Genomic DNA, 22,065 nt, shown 5'->3' with positions numbered 1-22,065 from the left:
AAGTTCCTGGTGTCACGTTGTGCACGAGCGGGAACAGGAAAGATTTATGAGAAGTGAGCAGGGTGTCAGGCTGTTAGCTGGGCTTCTGCGAAAGCATAAATGCAGGACTCGAACGGGGATCGTGCCCGAGAGGTCTGGTTCAGCAGGTAGCAGAGCCCTGCACTTAAGGAAGAACTTGAGACGATACCACTGCAAGGAAACTTAAATGTGACAAAAAGTGTGTGCATTGTATGTAGAGTATGTGTGTGAGCGAGTGTTTGTGCATGTGCTATGCGTGCACAAGGGTGGTTGGTGAGAAAGTAAAGGTAGTATGAATGCAGCATGTTGGCATAGCTCGGCACATTGCATAATCATGCATTTCTGATGCTACCATTTGAACCCAAACGTTTATTTTATGTTCTCTAATGAGTTTGTGGACGTGGTGACAGTTCTCGTCAATGTTTTACACCAGACATTTAATTTTACTTTGGGGGTGTTAAAACGTCTCTGCTATTTGTAAATCTTGGAACGCAGATTTGTTATGGAAATGTTTAGTTGTGCCCCTACTTGGGCCTCAGGATGGCAGGCACGCCTCAATCCCCTGCTTAGTTTTAAACGGGTTGCGTGCACTTACTTCCAGTGCACTCTGGCATGTACTCCCACTTACACCCATTAAACGGTAAAGGAAGACTGGAGCTGCTCAATGTTTAGAGCTACTACTATCTCACTTTGAGTTTGTATCTTTGCACAAGTGCACTTAAATCTTCACAAACGTGTTTTTTTAACAACGTTGGTTACTAAATGTATTCTTTCAAAGCAAGTGTGAGGTTCGAAAACACCGTTTTTAGTAAATTGTTGCCATGCAAACCTGCCCTAAAGCCAGTGGCATATAAAGCATGTGATTTGTATCACCCAGTTAACAAAAAAATGGCATCCTACATGTTAAATAAAAAAAAGGACTTTCAGCAAAATAATCAAGTCCATTAATTGAATTTGTTTCAACCACAGTGAGATTTAAACACATTGATGTGTTCATTGGCAGTTACAGAAAGTGGTGATGTGCCTCTTTATCAACACAGATATTATCTTAGCTGTTTGGTCATCCGGTATGTACCGGGCAGTGTAATATCCCTATTCACTGTAACATGTTATTCTTATAAAGAAGTGGTCAGCAAAGTTTCGCTATCCAGATGATGTAGACTACAACTCCCATCAGCCCTAGACAGTATAATCAATGGGGAAGGATCATGGGAGTCAAAGTCCAGAATATCGGGAGAGCCGGAGGTTGCAAACTGCTTAACAACGTCTTGTGGTGGGTCCAGTTTGTGAACTCTCAAAGTGCTCTTAATCAATCTGGTACTATTAATGTGTACAACATCCCAAGTGTTGCTGTTTGCCGTGCACCTGTAAGTGTAAAAAGTGTTCTGGGCTGGTGACTCACCTGTCCGTTGCACCCACATTTATATTAACCATTCATTATATTGCTGTTGAGCAATGTGGCACTTGGTGGATTTTATAGGGATAACGAGGTGAGGGCTTAGAGTGAGCTGCTTTGCTATGGCATCAACCTTCTAAAAGATCCTCCTCTGGTGTGAAAACTAATACTAACTTAATGAACACAGATGGTTTGGCCTTCTGGGTAGGTCTCTCTCGCGCATCCCTGGCCTTAACCCCATTCCACAGATCAATTGAGGAATGGCCACTGTTGTTTACTGCACCTTCAGAATCTGACTTCAGCAACAGGTACACTTCAGCTGCTACGTGCTGTCCCATTGCTTTGGACCACAGCATTTGTGTACCAAAATAAAAATACATTCTTGAATTAACTGTTTTTAGTAATCATATACATAATTAGTGATTTAGTGGACTTGGGTAAATTACGTCAAATTATTTGATACATCTAATGGTATTTGTTGGGTACAGCCAGTTTTTAAATGGTTTCTGATGACAGTACTAACATAAGTCAGGCAGCAGAAAGAAAGCTTGCACAATGGCATATCAGATGCAATGCAGGCATTTTTGTGGGCACTGAAAGGGGAGTGACAATAGTGTATATATTGATTGAACAGTGGCTGGCTTATATTATTGTTAAATGAGAATGTGTGTTAAAATGTTCCGATGTGCTGGTGGTAACCTGCCGCCTATTGTTTTTTTTTAAAAAAAATTCTCCATGTGTTGACCTACAGAAACTATTGTAAATTGTATAGCTTTTTACACAATGGTTAAAAAAAAATGTGTTGTAAAATGCATCATTTCAACCCATTCTTTAAAAAAAAAAAAATATATATATATATATATATATATATATAAATATATATATATATATATATATTTTTTTTTTCTCTGGGTTAAGAAATCTCTCCACTCGGTGAGCAAGCAGCCTACGATATGTCATTCACACTTATTCTGTAGAAACATCAACACAAAGACAATGAAAACAATTAAAAACCAAAACAGACCTTGAATAATTAATATTGTACGTGCCCTCGGCTTGCCCAGAACCACCCCTGCCACACCCTGCATGACATGGAGGCCTTCAGCTCCTCTTTGCAGGACAGGAACATACAGTCCTGCTGTGTGGAGCAGGGAGCTGGAGGCCTCGTTCATCAGAGCAACGTATTCACAATAGGTAAGAAAATGTATTTTGTGTAAATGTGTGTGCGTTCATGTAAGTGTGTGTCTGTATATGTATATTATGCAATGCGTGTTAATGAGTGCATATGTAAATGTAGGGGGGGCTGAATGTGTGTAAGTGCATGGTGTGTGCTTGTGTTTAATGCCTGGATTGCTTACCAATAATCTTCATTACACCTAGCCCTACTGTTTCTCATTCCAGTACTTGTGTATGAGACTCCCTGCCTCATAGCAATGTACAGCAATGACGTAGAGGGACGTGGAGGCCACATGTCTATACTGGCCTACTTTTTGCAGCCAGTTTGGGCAGGTTTTCCTACTGTGGCATGGCAATTTTAATAGCAAAGCATTAAATTAATTACAACATTAATATACCTGTGCACTATTGGTGGCTTTCTAGTACATTATTTTCAAAAAGTGTCCTGTATAATGCACCATTTTAACCAATTATTCAAACATGTATATTTGGGTGGAATGAGGGACACCCACGAATCCCCTTCGGATGATTTGGGCTCCCTTGCTACGCTCAGTCACTCTGGTATATATTTGGGAAATTTGTATGCCCTGCAGTTAAAAAAATCACCAGCCACCACTGGGTGAGTCATTAGTGGGTTAATGGGTATGAATGCGTGTGTGCAAGTTTGCGGCCCGGCCTGGGGCATTGGAACATGCATGTTTCCTTACATGTTTTACTGGCATTTTTGGGCAAAGTCAACTTGACAAATGTAAATGCATGGAGGGGTATTTGAGGTGGGGTTATATCGCAAAGGGGAAGGCCGACTGTACATTTTCTGTATTGCAGCATTTTTTCTAACATATGGGGTAAGACCACTATGATGTGTGTTCTTACATGGTTGGTGGAGGCATTTGTGTAGCCAAACAAGGACATGTTTCCCTAATGTAGCATTGCATGTTCTACTGGCGTGGAGGACAACACCCACTTGATGAGTATCCTTGCATTTTTTGGCAATCATCTGTGGGGCTGGGAGGATAGCTCAGGAGCAATGCGTTTGTCTTTGAAGCAAGACAACTCATACCAACACAAGTTTGAATACCGGACTCATGCTTAGAAACTGCTCTCCAGCATTAAGCGCATTATAAAAGAACAATTATCATTGTAGCCAGCAATAAAATGCTTTTGTCCTGTGGCAGAATAGTTTTACTGGCATTATGTCAAAGCCAACAAGAGAATGCTGCAGAGCAAGCATTAACATATTTTCTTAGTGTATCATTATTTTGGGAAATATTAATGGCCACACAGAGAGTTGGGTGGTACATTTGGTGGCCTAGAGCCAGGCAGGCAAAACCCTCTTGTTTCAACACTAAGTCAAAGATTTAAGATTTGATTTATATCTTTCTCCTAGTGCAGTGCCTGGCTTGCCACTTCAGCAGTATGATCATTCTGTGTTATGTGCATGCTTGTTGGTCCAGGTTGGTATGGAGTGTGGTGTGACCCGTTTTTTGTTTCAAAGCTTAGGAGGATGGTGCCCCTTTAGCATGGTTCACAGGGGGGCCTCCACATTTTGTGCTACACCGCTGCTACCTGAGCTACAGCCATTTTTTAAGATGATCAACACTGAAGATCTGCATTGCATTACTAGACATCTTTGAACTGACTCAGCCAATTGAAGATGCCAACCTGACCCAATATCTGTCTGCTGTTCACCCAATTCAAGCTGATCACTGCTACAGGATCCCACTGCATCAATGTAACATCTCAAGCTGGCTTCAGTACCTCAACACTAGCAATTCACATCGAACAACCAACTCACAATGGCTCAATGCCAACTCAAGGAGCAACCAATTAACAATGTCTCAATGCTAATGCAACTCATTTGAAGCACCTAGAAGCCTGACTCAACATTGTCAATCCCCTAGAAAAAGCATTACAATATTTCGAAGTGTCTCTTTCTCCTTGGCTTGCCATTACATTTCTCAGTGATGAGTCAGATCCCACTGTCTACCTCTTTAAGATGCATCTTCAGTGAACTTGACATTGCTTTTGAAATTATTGCCTGTGAACCCCTGGCTTGAGGCCCAGTGTGTCCTCGTTCATTACAAGCCTGCATATCCTTTTTCCTTCTCTTATAGGAGAGGGGGCTGGTGTTTCTTTTGGGTGTTTGTATCTTTAATTTTATTAAAAGATTCTGTTTTGATAGAATCTTGTTTGAACATTCTTTTATTTTGGTAACACAGTACTAGTGTGGCTGTGTATGCTTTGGTGCTACCTCACGCGGGTATAGCATAGCCTTGGAACATGCCCCCTTTAGATAGGTGAATGAGGTATGTCTTTCTGTACATGTTTCATCTTTATGATTGGGATTACTGCTGGCTCATGAGTAGTGTAAGGCTCAGTGTGACTTTTATGACACAGTAGCCTGAATTCTAAACAACGGAGCAGAAGACACCATGAAAATGTAGGAAACTGACCATGTAAATCCCGATGTCTTGGTGGTCAAAATGGAGCAGCAAGTAACTGGAATGAATGCAATAATGGTGGAGGTTACTCAAGGCAAGCCAGAAGAACCACATAGGTGGGGTAATGGCGGCCAAATACTCTTCTTCTTCTACAACGGCTGCTTCCCATGCCATGATACATGAACGGGAGCGTACTACGGGAGAATGGCTGAAAATGGAGCCAATAAGATCCTACTATGGGGCATCCCGCCCATGCAGTGAGACGGAAATATGGATAACTAATAGAATATAGGCAAAATATAGTGTTGCTCTGGAATATTTGTGAGTGTTCTTGATTGAAATGCCGTCAGAACATTCAGAGAAAGACTGTATTCCTTTGAGGCTACTGGTTTCCTTAGTTGAGGCAGATTTCAGATGAGAGAACACACAGGTTTTTGAGAACATGGGTGAATTGAGAAACAAAAGCGGCCCTGTAAGATTTTTTAAAAGTGGCCCCATATTAACCTATTGAAATGGCTGTAGCGTGCAACCCCAAACCCTTTACATAGGGTCCAGGAAGGTTCTATGCACCCCAAACTAAATTTGTGAAAAATCGGTCCAGATGAAACATTTTCAAGCACATTTTTCCTTAAATAAGTATAGCTATATATGTACTTAAATGCACAAACAACTGGCCTACAATATCTGTTAAGAGTGGGAACTAACATACTGGAAGCTTTATAACTAATTACATTTTGCAAATGGGTGTGGAGGGGGAACTGATATAGAAGGGAGGGTGTGGTGTGGTTGGGAGGGACGGTAGTAGGAGCAGAACGTCAGATTATACACACAAAAGAGGCACATGTTGCAGAGGCCCCACTGGAAAATCTCCATTGTTCCCTGTAGGTCAGGCCACACTCTGTGAGGATTTCATCACAAACTAAAAAGGTTAACTGTGACTTTCCATTGCAAAATTATCTGCTTAAAAGAAGAAATATCATTTTGTGTGGTGGTTATTCTTTCGAGGCTCTTAATTGTAGTTATTCAACAATTGCATTGTGTGGTCTGCATTTGAATTCCAGCATGCATGATCCTTTGTTTCTGTGATTGCCCTTGTATTTTTTACTCAGAAATTATTTCACTGCAGACACTCAAGACCAGGGAATCAGGATTTGAGTCATACAGTGTAAACTGTGCTGAAAAGAACTTTCACTTCTATCGAGTGCACCCTTTGTGATTCATGCACATTCCTACATTGGATATATAATTCACAATGCCTATACCATCCCTTTTCACCTTACTCACTAATGGTGGTATTCTCTTGTCCGGACAAATCCTTATTTTGTAAAGTAAATGCTCCATGCTGAGCTGGTAATCCTCCCCTCCTCCAGTCCATGGCCTCCAGTAAGGATGTAGCCTGGCCGCAGATTCTCAGAACATTTCGTGATTCCAGACCTGTTATTTCCCACTCATATTGGGGAGGGTGACATGTGAATAAGGTGATGAGGAAGGGTGAAGGAAATGTGAATATCTGAACACAATTTTGAAACTACGCTACGCTCCCTTTCATTTGTCCAATTAATGGATGATATATACAAGAAGGCATATACTGGGATGCCAAAACAGGCATACTGTCTAGGAATGCAGCACCACATTTACTAATATACTCCTTAACAGCCCAGATTCACTGTGTTCCTCATGGAACATGCCATCAACTTTCCATTCTGATGACTTTGTAATGATCAATGAAAGTTGCACATGTCACCACTCAACAGAAATCATGCAATGAAAACCGCGCTGCCTATACCCAAAAGGCTGTCAAACCTCTAGTTGACCTGCCCTGCACTCCTGGAGGAAGAGGAAGCTTTCATCTGCATAAGTACTGGTGTGACTAATTTTTACCCCTGTCCTGCAGGCAAACACAGCTGAGAATAGGCTAAAGCACCAACTCAGCCCTCACACTTCTACAAACCAAGAGCCAACACAATAATATAAGTAAAACAGGTACATTTAAGAAATATACCTTGCTTGCCTTTTATATAAACCAAGGCAGAGAGAAGGCGATACTCTCAAGAGGGATGTCAATGTGATTCAATAGCAACCCAAACAGCAAAGTATAACAGTCCAAACACTTTATTTGAACACACCATGTACAATAATAACTAACTAGAAAAACATGTGAAAACCCACTCCTGTAGAAAGAACATAGAATAAGGAAGTTACAGCAAGATGTGGCACTCTGTAATGAGACCGAAGGAGAACAAGCAACACAAATCACATGTTCCAAGGATATGTTCTTGAGTTGCAAAGCACATACATTTGACCTATTGTAGAGGAGCAGATGCAAGCCCCTGCAGGAAATCCTGCCCCCCTCCTCCCTATATGTTGGAAGCCTGAGAGTGTGCTGTGTTTGACATCAGCAGTTGTGCCAATACTGCAGCATATATTCGAAAGAAGATACCCATTGAGACAACCCTATCAAATGTATCCCTGAAGAGATGAAAATCTGAGGGAGGAACTCCCTGAAGGAATATGAAAAAGAGGAAATAAAGAAGGCTGTGACATGATAAGAGAGTATGAGCAACGTCTTAAGATACTGGCCAAAGAGGATGCATGGATCCGACAGAAACTAATGATGAAGTAAAGAATCGAGTGAACTCTTAAGTATGAAAAAAGAAGATTACATGTGCACAAAGTGTTGCAGAGAATCAACCGTTCAATAATTGTACAGATGTCGAAACGCAAGGTATTCTAAGTCATCTTAGAAGCTGGCTATATGTAGTCAATAGAATGCAGGCGAAGCCGCCACTGTCTAGAAAATGGACATTGGTGTCATGAATTTTAGTAAGCCAGGACCCATGAAGAGGAAACAGAGAAATGTATTGCAGCAAGAATAAGCTGATATTGTGGAGCTGTATGGCGAGGTTGTCTGGCCTGGAGTCAAGTCTGAAGCAGCCAAGGTCGGCTATCTATTCTGGAAAGTAACAAACGTACAATGGATGAATCATTCCTTGTTAAGGTGCAAAGAAAGAACACCAATAGTGCCAAGTTTTATTAATTTAAGATATTTAAAAGCTGCAAAATGGACCAAAGCATTTTCTGCTGTCACGTTAGCCAAGGATGAAAATAGAGTGAAGGTTGGAATCCTAGGACAACGATAGTGAGTGCCTGCACTCCCATGTTTTCCCAGAGACAAGGATTCTTTGCAAGGCCAAGTTCAAAGACAATATTCACGGCAAAAGGCTTGGGTTATGAGAGATGATGGGCTAATTGGGTGGGGATGTAGAGTCAGGCCCACCTCCTTGCACCTGGGTCTGGGCTTACGCGCTGCTAAGTGAATCGAATGTTCCAGACATGGCAAGAGCATGCCAACCAGTTGCAGAGATCCATATAACAAAGGACCTTATAGTTTGAAGACCAATTAGAACTGTGTACTTGTTGGTTTTGAAGATTACATGTTTTAGAGGTAGGCATATATTGGACAGCCAATCACAATCTTAGCTCCTATACAATGCATATTTTGATGTTCCCCTTAAGCCTATCCTGATCCACAGTAGGTTTTCATTATTGCCACGTAGTATGATGTCACCTCTGACATATTTTGAGTATATAATCTTATTTTTATGAAAAGATTGGTGAGAGAAATTGAGCATACGTCCGTTGATGTCAGTTGTATCTCGCTGTTTTAGATAATTGTTAAAAAAAACAGTACTTTGCCATCTTTCTGATTTGGTTCAGTTATTTGGACTGAGAGATATTCTGTGAACCCATCCATTGCGTGCACGTTCCCGAAGGGCCCTAAGATCACTATCCAGTCTCTTGTGCCCAAAAAGGGACAGTGGGCATACTTCTTTCAAAAATACCTTTGCAGTGTATTTACAGTTTGTCAACTGTAAAAGAGGATTCTGACTGGTGTTTGGTAGCTCAATGCAGTTCAAAATGCGGCAGTCATGAAGGTCCAACGACAGGCAGATGTTGAAACAGGGTCGAACTAAAAAAAACTTCACTTTGAAATGGTATTCAGTGCTACCGATCATGGAGATGACCAGGTATGTTTTGGTAGTGGAGGGCTGATTATAGGGTTTGCAGATGAATTAGTTCGATGAAGATCGATCAGCGACTCGCTCAGCGATAAAGAAGCCAGCATTCTAGACAGCAGTAAGAGCGGTGCAGCTGCAGCAGTCCTTTGTTAAAGCTGAGGAAACAATTTGCTTTCAGATAGCGCGGTGCAGCAGCAAACGGGTTTGAGCATGTGGGACAGCGGATCAAAGATAAGCGAGTGGTTTAGGCAGCTTGGGAGGGTCCTGTTGGCTGTAACATCTGGGTCATGCACGCACAAATCACGGCTCACAGTGGTTTGACAGTACAAAAAGGCAGAAATCCTGGCTGGCTTGGGTCTCTGAAGCTGTGAGTCTAACTCCAGGGTCTCAGCAATAAGATTAATCATTTTCTCAGGCTTCCAAACACAGGGAGGCTGACACACATCTTCAGGCAAACCTCAGAATGGTGAGGTCCTGTGTGGCTGGCAGAGATCCTTTGCTCTTGGAATGCAGCTTATTAAAGGGAAATCTGATCAGAAGATTTCCCATCCCGAAATGGAATTACCCACATCTTTTTATTAAATGATAAAAAAATAAAAAGGCTTCTACACCCTTGTCATATGGTCATTCATCACAACCATTAATTAGCAGTTAAACCTATGTGCTTAGTCTAGGAATAGCTCATTTAGTTTGGATCCCTTCAAAATTCATGTAATGATCTTCTCATTTTCTGAAAGGCTGAGTTCTCTCCAGATAGAGCATTGTGGTAGGATACAGGACATTCACATCCAGAGTAACTACCCCCATGGGTGAGAGAACACAGTTCTTCTAGAGCAAATTTGAGGGCAAGTATCACCTCTGCTAGTTCCTGTTCTACTTTGTGGAGAACTGTGGGGATAAAAGGAAATGGGGAAAATGTGTAAATAAGACACTTTTGCAATGGAATTTGCAGTACCTCATGACTCCAGGCTTTAGGATATAGAAACTAGGAAGGACACAATGGAACCACAACATCACCCCTGGTTGGAAATATATTGATCACAGGGATCCCGAATTTGACCCATGTCATTGACAATGCCTGTGTTGACAGTGTCATCTCCAAAGACAAAGGGAATTTCCTGCAGAACTTGTACATGGACTTCCAGAATATGGCCTGCTGTCAAAAAAAGATGTTCCTTTCTGCATACTTGAAGAGGTCCACTACCAGTGTTATTAGCGACTGGATGGTTTTTCCCTCTTCAACCTTTCAGGTCTGCTTTTGCCACCTTGTTTGCTGTCTGAATCATGATTGGTTTGCCAAGTAGGAGCTAAGCAAAGCTCATTATTGCCTGAAACACTGCCACTATCACTTGTCAATTGGAAGACATGGGGTTTTGTATCAGGTACACTTCTCAAGATCCCATCATTGATCCCAAACTCAAGTGACTGACATCCTTTTTCAGATAGACAGGTTCTCTGGTTCCAATCGAATGCCCTTGGCCAGATTGTTGGATTGAGCCAAAATTGTAACTGATGTAATAGATTCAGGGGTTTCTTGAATTTGTACACTCCTCCCACTATCACCCAGAGGATCAGCATGTGATCCACCACTTCAGATTATTTTCTGCCCAAGGAACTACAAACAGAATTCTTTCCATCAACCCCTGACCCTTGTGCCGTTACCTGGGCATGGACTGTTGGCATCCCAACATTCGGAAGAAATGCTATGTAATTTGATCTTGTCCCTTCTGGATCTTGGAAGAAAAAACACCCAACATCTGTAAGGATTGAGGCTCCAGTGAAGTAAAGCCTCTGTGATGGTGGCAAATGAAACTGTTTGTAATTTGTCAGGAAGTCTACTTATGTAATGCACTCTTGTATACTTTATCAAACACTCACCTGACCTGCTGATGATTAAAGAATCAACCAGGTAAGATTGGATCTGAATTCCATTATGGTGTAGCAGCGCCATCATTGGTATTACCAGATGTGTAAATATCCTGACAGGCTCATTTCGGTGGAAATTGCAGCCGTTATTACTGGGTTTCGCAGATGGCCCAACAGAGAAATCTCCACTCAGTTTTATTTGGGGCCTGGAGAAAGGCGTCACAAAGGTCTAGAGCTTTTAGAATATTCTTAAGGGTCTCCATGGCAAATTGGGCATCCAGGACCGACACATTTAGAACCTGCAAGTTCAGTAGTAGCCAAACGGCAGATAACTTGGGCACACAAAACACATGAGAGTAGAATCCTTCAAAGTCCCGCAGTATCAGGACCAATGCTATCTGTTAGGAGCGTTTTCCAAAGGCACTGCCTAGGGTACCACTTGGAAAAGCATGTATTCTATTAGCAAGGTTATTCACAACCATAGATGAGCAAAGCCACTCACTTAAGTAGCGTTGACAACGCAGAAAGGCTGCACTAAGGAGGAAGGGGATACTGTGGTGTAGTATACTACACTTAGCAGAACTGATATGGAAAATACCCACACGGGTACATTATAAGAATAACATTATTCATTACAATACTACACTAGGGTACACTTTAAATATGTCAATGTAAGTACAACTACTTTAGTTCATTCACCGTTAGGTAATACACCCAACAGTGATTTCACCAACAAATGCATTCACCAAAGCAGGGAGAACAGATGTTAAGCACATATAAGACGTAGTCCTAATATTCATAATCCACCTGGCACCGTATACTACAATGTTGGTTCAGCCCGAGATTGTACTAAGTTTCTGGTAGTCTTTAAGGTGTCTCAAAAGGTTCCTGAGGGGAGAGATGTGTAGTCCTGGAGAGCCAACTCAGCGAGTGCAGTGAAACCCCTGACGTTAGATATTTCAGAGCAAATGAAATATGTAACAGCAGTACAATAGTAAAAACAGGAAGAAGAAGAAGAAAAAAAGAAGAGGAAGTGTCGTAATATTCCTATTGTATCATCAAAGTTCAGGAACTATTTATTCCACCTGAAGGCTGCAACAAAGATTATGTATGCCTTGTTACTCAAAGATTGCACTTTGGTTCTATGATATGGGCTCTGATTTGGAACTCTACTTCCTCTGAAAAGGCTAACATTTATCAAAGGACTCAGTATTTAAAATATGGTCCTATCTTTTGAGAATGATGGTTGGACAAAAGGAAGAGCTGTGAATATTGAAAACAACAACTAACTACTGTGCTTCAGTAAACTAGATCTGCGCCAGATAATGGTGGCTATAAAATCTAATTTAGCATACATTTAGTGCAGGTCTAGAGGTCAGTTTTCATAAATTAGGTGTCTTAAACCCTTCAGTCACCCAAATGAAGTCGTATAAAGTGTTAGTCAGTAGCAGCGATTTGGTAGCTATATTGGAGGCTGAGGAACCAAAGTTCCAGGCTCATATTCCAGCTTTGCCACACAATACAGTGATCCCAGACACATCATCCTATCTCAAACGTTAGTACTATGCTGTCTACTTTGAAAATGTTTGTCAGAACCAGAAGATAGGCCTTCTTCACTTACACCCCAAACATCTGGAACCTCCTCCCTGTCATCATCAGACTCACACATTTGTTGTTACAGTTCAGGAAGGAGCCCATCACTTCAAGGAATGGCGTGTCTCTAACACCTAGAACTAGCACCCTCAATTCCCCACCCTAACTCAAACTGGGTCATCTAGTCCCCAATGTTTCCTCCCCTGGTTAATTGTAGATCATCTGCTGCCTAATTGCCTGCCCTATCAGAACCCAGTTGTTAGCTCTATACCTCTTGTTTCTCTGCTTCCTTTACCATGTTTTCCCCCCTGTGAATGTAAAGCACTTTATTGCTTCCTGATGCTAGGTTTGCCCTAAACAAATACAATAATAATAACAATAATAATAATAATAATAATAATAATAATAATAATAATAATAATAATAATAATATTTATTATTATGATAATACTAATATTATGCCCACTAACATTTTAGTGGAATTGTATTGCCCAGTTTGCCTCTGACTCAAATGTTGGTGGCATTGCTTAGCCACTGGCTGTTGTTTCTTTAAAACAGCTGGCCAAATGGCACAGGCCTCTGGCAAACTTATTTCCAGGTCTTCTTATTGAAACCAAAAACAATGTGCTTTTGTGTACAATTTCAAATGTGCTTCTGCACATTTTGAATGCCTGTCTGCAATTCTTTGTGTTGAGTGTATACATTTGCAAAACCCAGATGTGATTTATTAGGCTCACACAAAATAATATGTTGGTACTTGAATGCTTGCCTTGATGATTGTGAAAATGAAAACAAACTATAACCAAAAAAGTGTTGGGTGAAAGTTTTTGAATAAATCTGAACCACTGGCACTGCTGTGGAAAACATCCACACTACTGTTTTTTAACCTCTGTGCACCATTGCAACTGGAGGGTTGACCAGAGTGATGCCAGAGGTTAACATTAATTCTGAACTTTCTAGCCATCACCTTTATTGTTTTGCTTTAGTCACCTTAAATGGGACGGGTATGCTCAGAAGTGGGTCCCGTGCCTGCTGACCCAAGCTACAAACCACTGATGATGACCAATGAGGCCAAAACACGGCTGGGATACATGTGGTCTTGTGTAGAAGGGATGATACATAGCAGATCGGGCTGGACCACCGCTTTTCTGGTGGGCCCAAGCCTGATTTGCATATGGTATTTTCCTTTCGGTAATGGCTTGGCAAGCAAAGAGCCATGGTCTTGAAGGTTGTCCAAAGTGATGCCAGAGGTTAAGATTAATTCTAAACCTTCCTGCCATCACCTCTTTTGTTTTTCTTTAGTCATCCTGAGTGGGATGGGTATGCCCAGATGTGAGTACCATGCCTTCTGGGCCTAGAGAAATGTCTGGGGATGCTTCTGGTCCTGTGCAGAAGGGATGTGACCAAGCAGTTTGGGCTGGACCACCCCTTTTGGGACCGGAGTTAGCCCAATTTGCATATGGTTTTTCCCCTTTCTGGATTGGCTTAGCAGGCAAAGAAAGATGGCCTGGAGGGTCGCCCAGAGCGATGCCATAGGTTTACATTAATTCTGCACCTTCCAGTCATCATCTCTTTTGTTTTGCAAAATTAAGTTTAAAGCATTCTCATTTTGCATGACAAGTTTAATGTCATGATCAGTAATCTGTCAAAATTGTAAGTCTCTAAATGTTGCAAAATGATCAGCCACAAAGGGTGATTTACTTCCCTGGGTACCTTCTTGAATATTATTGCTTCATAAATGTTATGTTGTTCTGTTAAGGTGTTTTGGTACTGTGCTGAATCACCATCGTAGTAGTTTCACACTGGGGAACTCAAACCTTAGACTGCTGGAAAGGAGAGTGTGAACAAGGGTGAAGTTGCAGGACGGGAAAGCATGGAATTAGTTTGCAGATATAGGGACGGAGTTTGGCCAAGGGAAATGCTTTGCTTGTCTCCTGTTAGACCACTGTGCATGGACGGCACCAAAAATAAATGCTTAAAACATATGTGTTGGGAACATAAGGCAGTTTTGTAGTATTGTAAGATAGACATGTAATATTGATAGGTGTGTGGAGGCAATCTTGGGTGATATATTTTGGCTTAAATACCGGCAATGTCTGTTTACAGTACCAAAATTTAATTCCTGAATAACAATTCTGGGGCTGCCAAACCAAACTCTAGAATGTGGCCTAAACCAAGAGGATGAGTGAGAGGTGAATGTTGTTGGAAACACAAAGCAGGGAAGTGGGATTGACAGATGCAATAAAGTGCATTTAGTATGTCGTGCCCCTAAATGTAAAGGTGATATTGTTAAACTGTGTGTGATGCTTGAACTGTGTAGCTACGCTCTGGTTCAATTACCTTCTTGAGTTCTCCAGTGAGTGAATGATGGGGTCCTACTAGGATAGTTTGGAGTGATAAACTGCATACCAAAAATCTGTGTGTTTCTTTGATCACGAATGGCAGCACCACATTAAAACCATGGTCCTCTTCTAATCTTAAACGATGTTAAAATATGAGTAACTACCTGGCAGCTCTTAATCCATTACTATCTACGCTACAATGTTTATTTGTTTGTTTGTTTTATTATTTATAATGCGCAGATGTACCCACGGGTATCAAGGCGCAGCATTTACAAGAATATGCGAAGCTTAGTTACAAATATAGAATATACATGTAGGCAATGGAAGTATATACAGAGCATAGTAAGGAGAACAAGCAATATAAACAGTATAGGCGCAAGTACGGGTGGGCGCACGAGGTTACACACTGTGCGGGTAGCAGGAAATTGATAGCCTTGGCACCCAGCTGTCTTGGTGGTTCCTCGCTTTCAGCCATGAAACTACCATGGATCGGAATTTCAAGTAGGGCATATCTGCTCTCAAGTTGGGAGGCAAAGAGTTCCACAATTTGGCTGCTTTTACCGGAAAACTATTACCTCCTATAGTGGCAAGTTTGAAGTTTGGGACAGCGAGGCAGTTTTTGTATGCAGTTCTAAGGGGTCTAGCGGAAGCTTGTCTGTGGAACCTGTTGATCAAATAGATCCGTGCGGCATTGTTGAGAGATTCATGAGTTAGAGATGCCGTTTTTAGGAGGATTTTGTCTTGAGTGGGGAGCCAGTTATTCTGTTGGCTAAGTCCTGGAATGTGCTCTCTTCTAGGGATGCCTAGGGTTGCTCTCAGGGCGTTGTTCTGGAGGGTTTGTAACTTGTTGGTGGTAGCCTTGGAGGTTCCCAGGTAAAGGGCATTACAATAGTCAAGGCGGAAAAGTATAAGGGCTCTAGCGAGTGTAAGGCAGCTAGTGTCTGACAGAAATGGTTTGGCTGAGCGGATTTATTTGCACGTGTATGCCGTTGATGATGCCAGGGAGCTCAGTTGTCTTTTGAAGGAAAGGTTGGAGTTCAAGTAGAGACCCAGTGTTTTGACCTCCTGACCGACTTTGATATTATTCCCATCTATCATAAAGGAGTTGTAGGCAGGGCTAAGTTTCTTTAAACTGGGCGTAGTACCCAGGATGATAAGCTCAGTTTTCTCATCATTCAGGCATAGTCTGTGAGTGGCCATCCATGCCTGAATGATTATGTACACCCTATTTAGCAAGGCCAAATCTTTTTCATAATCTCCAGAAAGTGGAAGCAGGATTTGGGTATCATCTGCATAGTTAGTGTAGGTGATATCGAGATGATCCAAATCATCGAAAAGGGGCCTGGTAAATATGTTGTACAGTGTGGGGGAGACGCAGGAGCCCTGTGGGACACCACAAGTGATAGGAATGGGGTCTGCTGCAGCAGTAGAGGAGAAGACCCTCATAGTTCTTCCAATATGTGCAACCGCCTCACTGCTTCCAGTCTGCAAGATTGAACACTTTTACATTGTGTGAGGCTGTAAGTCGGACCTTTGTTACAGTGCTGGGGCATTTTCTTTCTCATAGAGCTACTTTTCTGTGCCCTGCATCTACACTGCAGTCTGTATATCATTTTAGTGGCTGTTATTGTTAAAATTGTTAAAATGTGCCCTGTACTGATGCTTGCACCATCCACATGGACTGCTAATGTTGCACATGAAATACCACTTTTCTTATGATTCTGATTACGGCAAGTCCAGCGAGGGCCTTTTAGGGAGCACTCATGCTTATTGTAATCTGTATCTGTAATCTTATTGTAATCTCTTCTGGGGCAGGATATTCACAGGGGTCCCACAACGAGGGCAGCAATGCCATTAGTGACAGGTTGGGCCCGCCGCCCAGTTGCATATCGCCATTAGCACTCGAGTAGTTCCCTACGCAGGTGCTAATGGTGTCTTTAAAAAAAACAAAAAAGAAACTTACCTTTGCTGCTGATATCAAAACCATTAAATACAAGCTTTGGGGACGGACTTTGGGGACAGCACTGTGCAGCGCGGGGCCATGCAGCAAAGGTATGTTTTTTTGTTTTTTTCCTAAACAAAAAAAGCACACTCTTGGCACCTGTGTTGGAAGAGGTGAGGGTAAAGGAGCGCACAGAAGGGTAGGGAGTGCTGTCTACACAGACTGCTCAGAACACGGGCTTGTACCATACAATACAGCCCACGTTCCGAGAATCCTGATTGGCCAGTACTCCCTTCCAGGCAGATAATATTGCGTTAATCCCCTGTTCCAAGTGGGTAATGGCCTGGCAGTCAAAGTTAGCGACTGAGCGAAGCAAGGGCCTATAATGAGGACACTAACCCTTACCCTCGTTCTAACCCTTGAAAAGGGGGATTAACACCATTTGCACCCCGGGTTAGGAAAGCAGTAATCTGGGGTGCTAAAAAAAAGAAGTATTGCGCGCCTCCCGTTGAATGAAGGCAAATACTTTACCAAGATGGCCACCATGGTGGCCACCAAGATTGAGCCCCTCTTCTATGACCATGGTGGCCAGAAAAGGCTGCTGCAACAGTGAGGAAAGTGTGGAGGGGGTTTTGGATTCAAAGAAAGCTATGGGAGGGCAGAAGGGGCTGGCAGCCCGTGGCAAGGGAGACATCCTGCAGTTCCGTGGAACATGGTCTGGGATCAGAGATTTCAGCCCATTTTCTGCAGACCCTGATTGGCTGCACCCTCTTCCATGGGTGCTAATAAATGTTAGGTTGTGCTCGAAAGAAGGGTGTTGAGTTGAACAGGGGTTAAGCAGTGATTCTGAATCCCTTAATTTCTTCGGCTTGCGTGGAGCTTCAAATGTGTCCTAGACCCAGGCCTCAAAATCACTTTGGATGGCCCTTCTGGTTACCAACAGAGATGATAAAGAACAGACCACACTTCTCCTAAATGTGCCTTAGAGCTACTCTGAATACACTGTGTCTAACTATGTGCTATCTTTATTCTTTTTCAGAAAAGTTAACTTTCAAAGAAGTACGTTCGCCCCAGGAATTCCGACAAGGAGAAGATGCAGAAGTTGTTTGCCACATCAGTAGTTCCCCAGCACCTATGGTCAGCTGGCTTTATAACAATGAAGACATCATAGGTCTATCCGACAGTAAGTAAAATGTTCACTAAGACAACTAAACACACGTAACATCTGAAACGTTACACACCCAGACGTGATGGAAAACGAATGTGTTGAGCTTAAGGACGCAGCATGATGTAGAGTGTTCTTCTTTGTGATCTGGAGATGGGGCATGCCAGGGAGGCAGAGGACCTCACTATTGAATACACAGATTAACCATTAGGACATTTACAATATGGATGTGAAAACATGAACTGGTGTGTCGCTCTGGGTGCAGGGCTGACATTCACATCACTAAAGTGTCCACAAGCGCGTTTTCACTCACTGCCATCCTGCTGACAGAAGAGGTTATCCTTTGGCAGTGATGTGTCTAAATTCTGCCATATGTGAGCTAAACTTTCACTAGCCCGATGAGTCGTCCTTTCCAGGCCAAGACGGAGAACGTCAGTGCTGCTTAAAGAATTGAATGCACACATCATGGCATATTCATTCGCTTCGAACGGATGAGTGCAATCAATTATTTAAGCAGATCCTTGGAGTTCTGCAGGTTTGACATTTGCAACGCGCAGTTTAAACTGATTTGAAGTTAAATGCTGCCATTTTTCAATGGATCTTGGTCTCGCTTGTAATATGTCTGATGTATAGGATGTATATGATTTCAAATCGTATGAGGCCTTCCCGTACTGGTCGTGCATGCGAATTGTTACTTCACGCAGCGGGGCCTGGCACTAATAGCGCCTGCCGTGGCCCTTATTTCGCAAACTAAACAATGGGGCGCGTGTGGCATGTCCTCTTTGTAATGCAACTGAAGTAACTACATGACCCAGGGGAGCCGTTTGATACTGTAACACGTGCTTGTATTTGCTGATGTATTTATAAGTGTGAGTGCACTGGCATTAACCCAATGGCCAACTAATGGTTTCTGCTCGTTGATCAGAATACTATTACGCATGTTTATGTACCTATGTATTGGCATACCTATGATTCATAGAACATTAATATAGGGCAGACATATGTGCAGACATCCACAATAAAGCACATACAGACACCCATTTTATAAAATAAGTTGGCAATTCACTGTATGAGTTGCATTCAATTATAAGACAATTGGAAACTAACTACAATAAACAAAACAACAAATCTTCAGTTAATGCAAAGAGTAACACAACACTGTAAATCATCCAGCAAGCTAGCAGCTCAAACACAGTGTGCTTCTCTCACCCGCATTCATATATGCTATCTGTATAAGATACAGACACTAGAGGAATACAGGTGCAGATAAGTACTTTATAGTACAGAATAGGTGTGGCAGATTTTAGTGTTCTGGTCAACCCTGCAAGGTTGTTCATTTTCACAGACCCTAGAATGTGTAGAGCATGATGAGTGCCCTGCACAAGGAGAACCCACCTCCCTAACCTCTGGAATACCATGCCCAGACATACACATACTGGAGGGCCGCTTTCCTTTTGAGAAACGGCTGAATACCTGCTCCTTATTTTCCAAACCAAAGAGATGTGGGAGTCCCTCAACTGAGAGCGACCACTGTTCAACTAGCCTAAGAAGGAATACACCACAAAAACCATCTGAAGTGAAGCCCCAAATGATCAGACAAGAACTACACAAATGAACACATCCTATGACATCTAATAAACATTACTGTATATACTGGATATACTGAATAAGAGATGGAAGCTCAGACACACCACCAATATTCGTTGGAAATAAAATATCCCACCAACCCCCATATGAGAAGAAACACCTGGTACAACATAGATAAGCACAGCTTTGTGTTAGTGCTTACTCTATGGACAGGCAACATTACACACCCATACACCTCTAGGACAAAAGCCCTCAAATGTTCATTAGCCCCACAACACAAACATGGTCCAGATAATGAGGCTCATTATGGGACCGGCTGTAACCGTGCCAGTGATACCGGCTGGTTGACCTCAGACCCGTACATATTTACTGGTGCCTGACTTCATGGTGTCACCAGGGGATTGCAACCCCGGCGGCCCAGAAAGTCAGGCACCGGTAAATTGTAAGTCCCCATTCCCATAGAGTCTGATACGGGGGTCAATAAAGTAAACAAAAAGAGGACCCTGCAGTGCCAGTTCTGAGCCACGTTAGTGGAAGGGAACTAACGCTGCTGGGACAGAGATGAGTTGGTGGCACAAACAGAAGTGTGCCGCCGAAAGGTAAGTAGGGAGGCGAGGGGGAGTCAGGTAGGGGATGCGCCCCAAAGTGATCTATGTGATCACTGTGCCACACCAGGCCGTAATGGAAGTCACTATTTTGAAAGTCAAACATTATGGGCAGCGCAGTGATCACATAGATCCAGTCAAACGACCAACTGCCCAGTACAAACAAATACATGTATGAACTCAGCATTATCACCTTCATGTTCCCTTTCCCACCTTGCACTCCATAAACCAGTCATCTTAGACACACCCATCAGCAGCTTGATCATTACATAGACCTGACATTATTCTCTCGCCCACCACTTTGTCTATAAACACCTTCCCTTTCTTAGAAAGTGCTTCTTATCAGTATGCAATAAAGCATATCTCAGCTAGAATATCACCAGCATACAGCCAGCATGCACCTCAGAATCCGTGCTCTTAAAATGTGATCTTAAAATGTACGTTGTTTGCCTTTTTCTCGATCTCTCAGCTCCCATCACTCCCCATCTCCCACTATTGAAGAACTAAGGGTAACAAAAACAAAAGGCAGACGTAACAGCATACATGGGGAAATTGCATTACGTTACACTGCCTTTCATTAGTACCCTGAATAGAACTTGTAATTCCTGTGGGACAATTACGATTGAGTAATGTTGTGCAATACTAGCTGGCATGCTCCCATTCCGGTTGGGTCAGAAGAATCAATGTGCACTCCTTAGCCTCTTTCACCAGACCTCTCTCCTCCATCTCCCACGCCCTCCACCGTAGCTCTTCTCCTCCTCTCTGTCCCTTGACTAGCACATACAACAGGTCCAATTTCCTCCAGAACACATCTCCTGTACATATAGAAATAATAAAGGGAAACCTTCCTCAAGCAGCCAAATTGGCATCATTTGACAGCCATGTTAAAATAGTGTTGTTTACCTTTGGTAATGCCAAATGAGGGGCATTGCATAGCTCACGACCATGCAGTCTGGTATAAATAGGTTTACTTTATTTAGCTGCTGGACAATACTTTTAATACCACATTCTGCGGGCTACTCTGGCTGGCAATGGCCCGGAGCCCAAGTTACAGGCCTGAGCGAAGCAAGGGCAGTTACAGCAGGCCTCATGCCAACACCGGACCGGTGTAGCCCACAGAATGCAGGATTATTGCTATCACCACCCCGAGGCAACCATTGAGGTGGTAATTGCAATAAATAAACAAAAACCGGGTTCACTACTTTATTCGCAACAGAGGCCGGGGAGAGTCAGGCAGGGTTCCCATGGAAATGGAAGATGGGGATCCGCTCGGAGACCCTTTTCCATTTCAATGGCTTTCATCAGAAAAGGAAGATGATAGTTCGGCCCAGGTAGAGGAGCCTCTTGGAGGTAAGCAGAGGTGGGGGGGGGGTGTTTAAGGGCTGCATTTGGTAGTAGGCAGCAGGGGAGGGGGGAAACCAGCAGCACCAGGTGGATGGCTGGTACAGGTTGCAACTAGGCTGGCACCTGTAGATACAGCCCAGGTTTGCAGCAACCTGATGGGCTCATGCACCTGCAGAGGCTGCTAATTAATGTTATGATTGCTTGATCAATCTTTTGTTCTCCAACGATTCCAGGCATATGTTATGTATTGCGTATGCATATGGTGAAGGATGGTTAATTAAATATCCCAGTTGAAATTAATGAGATGTGACCAGTTATATTTGTTAAGCTTACTAAGTTGAAAGGATACACATACTGAGGACCTGTGTGCATATCGAATAAAACTGCATTCAAGCTCTGGGGGAAACATTTTAAGGTAAGAGGGGGCAGTAACATGTTAGCTCCAAAACCCTACTTAGTTGGTAAGAATCAACAAAGCAAATACCAACAGTAAGTTGGTAATGGATAGGGTCAGAATAGTGAAGGCAAACATAGAGAGCACTAGGATTAAAGGAATGCAGAACAAAAGTGA

The 22,065-nt window shown here is 42.6% G+C and overlaps 1 protein-coding gene across 4 annotated transcripts in view; it reads left to right on the top strand.

Annotated features, from left to right (window-relative positions):
- NCAM2 (neural cell adhesion molecule 2) overlaps positions 1-22,065 on the top strand; it is a 1,850,180-nt gene that overhangs the window by 804,074 nt on the left and 1,024,041 nt on the right. For all 4 annotated transcript variants that reach the window (XM_069636393.1, XM_069636392.1, XM_069636394.1 and 1 more), the window contains exon 4: positions 17,833-17,976. In XM_069636393.1, coding sequence (XP_069492494.1) covers positions 17,833-17,976 — 144 coding nt within the window. The remainder of the gene's footprint in view (positions 1-17,832; positions 17,977-22,065) is intronic.

This window comes from Ambystoma mexicanum, chromosome 7p, assembly GCF_040938575.1.
Source record: "Ambystoma mexicanum isolate Mex_15411 chromosome 7p, UKY_AmexF1_1, whole genome shotgun sequence".
NCBI lineage: Eukaryota > Metazoa > Chordata > Amphibia > Caudata > Ambystomatidae > Ambystoma > Ambystoma mexicanum.
This window is presented reverse-complemented; position numbering and strand designations above follow the sequence as displayed.